The sequence below is a fragment of the Otolemur garnettii genome, unplaced genomic scaffold, assembly GCF_000181295.1.
Source record: "Otolemur garnettii isolate 467f Iridium unplaced genomic scaffold, OtoGar3 scaffold00151, whole genome shotgun sequence".
NCBI lineage: Eukaryota > Metazoa > Chordata > Mammalia > Primates > Galagidae > Otolemur > Otolemur garnettii.
The window spans coordinates 1,353,374-1,358,351 of NW_003852546.1; the positions used below are offsets into that span (position 1 = coordinate 1,353,374).

Below are 4,978 nucleotides of genomic sequence, written 5' to 3' on the forward strand. Positions count from 1 at the left end.
ACCTCCAACTCCTGGGCTTAGGCGATTCTTCTGCCTCAGCCTCCCAAGTAGCTGGGACTACGGGCGCCTGCCACAACGCCCGGCTATTTTTTTGTTGCAGTTTGGACGGGGCTGGGTTTGAACCCGCCACCCTCAGTATATGGGGCCGGCGCCTTACTCACTGAGCCACAGGCGCCTCCCAAGAGCCCATTTCTTAAAAGAGAAAAACAACAACAAAAAGAACAATCTTAACGAGGTGTGGTGGCACACACCTGTAAGGGAGGCTGTGGCAGGAGCCCAGCCCAGGAGTTTGAGCCTGCAGTGAGCAATGGTTGACTCCTATGCACTCTAACCTGGGTAACAGAGACCTTGTCTCAAAAGCAAACAAACACCCTACAATTAATGGCTTAAGCTTTCACTTAAAAGGGTTTGCCAAAGCAATCTGCCCAGATAAGGCCAAGAGCAGTAACTGACTGTTCACTGATCCATCTGCCTTCCTGTGGTGCTCATAAGCAGGTACATATCTAAGGCTCTCCTCACGGCCTGGTTATTGTTCTAATGCCTCCCCTGTCAAATGAACTTCTCTAGGACAAGCAGTTCCCCTGTATTTGGCAGAGCTTTAGGTACTGATCACGGCCTTTCTTAAGCTGAACTGAGATCTTGAGGACAGAGCTCCATGGGCACTACTCTGCACACAGGACACCCACTCCTCACATGAATCAGAAGCAGCAGCTGTCCATCTACTTACCTCTTTACTCAACACACACTTGTGGAGCAGTTAAAAGTCAAAGCAGGATGTACTATCTGTACCATCCGGGGAAGAGAGGTTGCCTCGGAAAGGCAGAGGCCTGCACAGCCAGGAACCATGTACAGAGGCCCATCCCCAACCCCTCAGTCTCTAGAAGGCAGGAATCATGCAAGATGGAATCTTTGGAGCACTTGTTAATCCGTTATGATTTATTAGCTGTACAGCAGTAGATCCTCCTCCCCAGCTTTCAACCCCATTACATATTTTATTACATGTCTCATGTTGGCGTCCTAAAATAATGAAAAATATCACACAGTACAGCTAAGTACAAAATGCATCAACCTAGAGTCTGATAGCTAACTGATGGCTCTCTTAAAAGCAATACACAGAAGAAAAAAGTGTTTTGAAATCAGTAAGACTGAGGCTCTCTAAAAAACACATTTTAAACATGTGATAGTTCATGTGCAAGAATCACTTTTTAGTTGGTTTTGCTTCACATTATTATTATTATTTTTTTAAAGATCCAAAGTTTAAATTACTGACCTAGTGAAATTTTCTGGCCCAGCTTATAAGGGCTGCTGTGACCCACTCATAATCACCCTTCTGCTTTAACAGAAGATTTATAAAACACAACATTCAGCTACAAACAGCAAAGAAAATGTCGATGGGAAATCATAACTGAAATTAGTTGTAGAAGGTTCAAATGCTGGCTCCATGGGCTGGAAATCACGATCTTCCATGTGGGTGTCCGTCACTAGCAGGCAGCAGTCTGGGTACTGTTCTGCTACATGATTGTGATCCAATTCCTTGTCAACATTCACACACTAGTCTGTGGTAACTTAATTTGCAAGTAATTAAAATGCTGGGTTTTCTTACACTGCACTTCTTTCAACCTCTTAATTAATGGAAAAGATTAAAATGTAAAAAAAGTTATTTACAAGCTTGACCATACCAGAAACTCTGCCAAGAAAGAGGCAAAGCTTTCAGGACAGGAACCGATCGTAGCATGCCATACTACTGGTGTGCAGCTGACTCCAAGCAAAGGGAGTCAGGGAAAAGCAAAAGCAAAAAACAGTTTAAAAGTCTAAGTCCTTCCCAAGTTATGCATTTACAATTAAAAACTCTCTTGGGAAGAAGACCATAGAACTCTGGGAAACCTGGTGGCCATCCTGGAGTGGTTTACCATATTGAGAGAGAGGGGTCAGTGTCTGTCTCCATCTAGGAAAACTAGCGAGGCATCGCCACTGTCCTCAGCACTTCAAAGTGAACCCTCAGGGACTCAGAACATTCCATGATTTGCTAACATCAGACAGCAAGTTCTAGTTAAATCACATTTTTTCTAACATCATCCTTGAAGTTTTCGTTTTCAGTACGTTTGGTAAAATGGTTGTAAAACGATGCCTTTCCCAAAGCCAAAAGAAGAAAGAAGGGAGAAAAATTAAGATGTGGGCCGTTGAAACACAGCCCAGAGTAGTCCTGGCAACTCGCTAGGCCCCACCATCACCGGTCCATCATGCTGAGAATCATCTCGGGCGTGAGGTCTCCGTTGGGGGCATCTGTGGTGGTTGGCTGGGCTTCCTCTTCCTCTCCCTCTGCTGGCTCAGCATCTGGCTCTTTTTTGACTTCAACTATAATGTTCTCAATTGCACCTGTATTCTGGTCTTCAACCTGAATGATGGCTGTTGCTGGCAAAGAAGAGCACGAACAAAACAAATGTACATTAAAGCCCCCAAAGATTACAAGGGTTCTTTCAGACTTGATAGTGAGTGGGATGTCAGCAATATAGGGAGGCCTCAGTAGTGATAGAGAAAGCCAACAACAACAAAAAAAGACTTAAAGATCTAACACGTGGCCACATAAAATAAAGCTCTACTCTGGAAACTAGCGAAGAACAAAATGCTGACAGTCACTTTCAGATGGCTCCCAAATTACACATTAAAAACTTTAGTTTTTCTTTATGTTATAGATTTAGGCTTTAATTGTGTGAGAGGCAGGCAAAAGGTGCAGAAAGCACATGTCTAAAGTACTTCAGAGTATGTGACTCAGATGACCCACCTAACAGCAAGGTAATGTTTCTTTTTTTTCTTGAGACAGAGTCTTACTTAGTCACCCTTGGTAGAGTGCTTTGGTGTCATAGCTCACAGCAACCTCAAACTCCTTGGCTCAAGTGATCTCTGGCCCCAGCCTCCTGAGGAGTTGGGACTACAGGTGCCTGCCAAAATGTCCAGCTATTTTTCAGAGATGGGGGTCTCACTCTTGCTCAGGCTGGTCTCAAACCCATGAGCTCAGGCAATCCACCCGCCTCAGCCTCCCAGAGTGCTCGGATTATAGGCATGAGCCACCGTGCCCGGCCTCAAGGTGACATTTTTGATCCTGCAGCTCTCCATGCCCAGGGCCCTCCTAGCAGTCTGACTGCTCTAGTGCATGAAAGTGAATGAAAGGGCTGATTTCAGGATCTATAGTTAACCTCTTTTTCTGTGACAGACATGGGGCTCAGGGAGAACATTTAAAAAACAGATTAAGCCTGCATTGTTTAAGAAAAAAAAAACCAACACAACACAACACAACTCTCAGCTCTCAGGAGATTAAGAGAGACACATGAGAAGGAGCGTACATAGAGACCTGTATCTCCCTGAGTCTGCCACTTGTGGTATGAGGTGGAGGGTGAACCTCTGCTGTATCCTCTCATAAACCAGGAGGCCAGTCCTTGAATTCACAGGTCTGAATTTCTTAGGAGGGGAAATCTCAGCACCAAAATTGCTTTATTCCTAATCCTTTAAAATTTGGCTCTTCTCCATTCATTACCATATCAAATCTGCTAGCTGACTGTGACTTTGGTTGTTTTGCAAAACCCACCCACGTTAACAGCACCCATCTCGTGGAACACAAGAATCCTTCTACTCTGGACTTGTTCTCCTTGAAATATAACAGGCCTCTAAAGACTTCCTCAGATGTTCCTTAGTAAAAACTCCTAAAAAATCACTTCCTGAGTTTGTTCCTGATGAAACCACAACTTGTTCTCATGGCTTAGTTCCCATCTTCCCAAAGAACAAGGACCCGTCTGGTTCCCCCACATGTTGAGAGAGGATGTCAGCCTTCAGAATGGAGACAGCAACTTACGCTGGTTCTGTTTGGATTGGTTGGTTCTGCCAGGGGGTCGTCCTCTCCGCTTTTTGGCGGGGGGTGGGGCTGGGGTCACAGGCTGGGGCTCTGGCTCGGGTTCAATTTCCACGGCGGGCTCCTCCTCATCTTCATTGTCATCCAGATCTGGCTCGGCATTTTCTTCTCATGAAATTATGAAGCACAGGTGGTGGAGCAGGAGAAAAGTGGAGAGAAAAAAAAAAAAGAAAACACAAATAATTATATATTCTGTGAAGTTGTGTTATATATCTTCTCTAGTAAGAAAGGCCCATTTAAAAATACTTTTGCTGGAATTTTTGCTATCAGCAGTAATGTAGTATACTGGGATTGTAGCAGAATTCAAACTTTTACATGGATTGGATATTACTTTCTGCTTTTAGCTTTTTTTTGGCGATAGAGTCTCACTATGTCACCCTCAGTAGAGTGCTGTGGCATCACTGCTCACAGCAACCTCAAACTCTTGGGCTTAAGCGATTTTCTTGCCTCAGCCTCCCAAGCAGCTGGGACTACAGGCACCCACTACGATTCTGCTTTAGCTTTAAACCTCAAAATAATGGGTTTCAAACTCTTAGAGACAATTCCATTTTGTATCAGTTATATAACAAAACCACAAAAGAGTATTTAAATTGAAAATAAAACAAATGTTCTCTCTACCTGCTATACCAGGATAAAGCAGGACACAAAGCCTGAGATGGACCTTTGGAAATGTGATCCTGCTCATCTAAGTGAGCAGGAGAGGTAGGTATGAATTTGTCAGGGGGCAAGAAAGAAATTTACTTTCAGAGATGGAGGGCTATTTGTACAGGTTGGTTTCAAACTTGCCATGTGGTCTTCCTGCCTCAGCCTCTCATAGTTCCTTCACTTTTATATACCACTTATTTTACCAAGGATGAACAGTTATGGCATTAGGAAGAAGGCAAGGGGGTTATGGTCTGGTATAGTTGGGAATTAACCTATAAACTTGCCTTAAGAAGAAATAGTTTCAAAGAACTCTCTGCCAATTATCCTTGTCAATAGGATGCCAAAATGACTTTCATTTTCTTTGAGACAAGAGTCTCACTCTGTCACCCTAGGCTAGAGTGCCATGGCATCAGGAATTTCTGTCTCCCT

General features: G+C 43.9%; 1 protein-coding gene across 2 annotated transcripts in view; it reads right to left on the reverse strand.

Moving 5' to 3' along the window:
• Positions 1-908: 908 nt before the first annotated feature.
• CTCF (CCCTC-binding factor) overlaps positions 909-4,978 on the reverse strand; it is a 62,234-nt gene continuing 58,164 nt past the window's right edge. The window contains exons 10-11 of one of the 2 annotated variants that reach the window (XM_003799388.2): positions 3,848-4,009; positions 909-2,412 (exon numbers count right to left, since the gene is read on the reverse strand). In XM_003799388.2, the coding sequence (XP_003799436.1) occupies positions 2,228-2,412; positions 3,848-4,009 (347 nt within the window). In that variant the 3' untranslated portion in view covers positions 909-2,227. The remainder of the gene's footprint in view (positions 2,413-3,847; positions 4,010-4,978) is intronic. The other variant, XM_023518906.1, reaches the window with a different exon arrangement.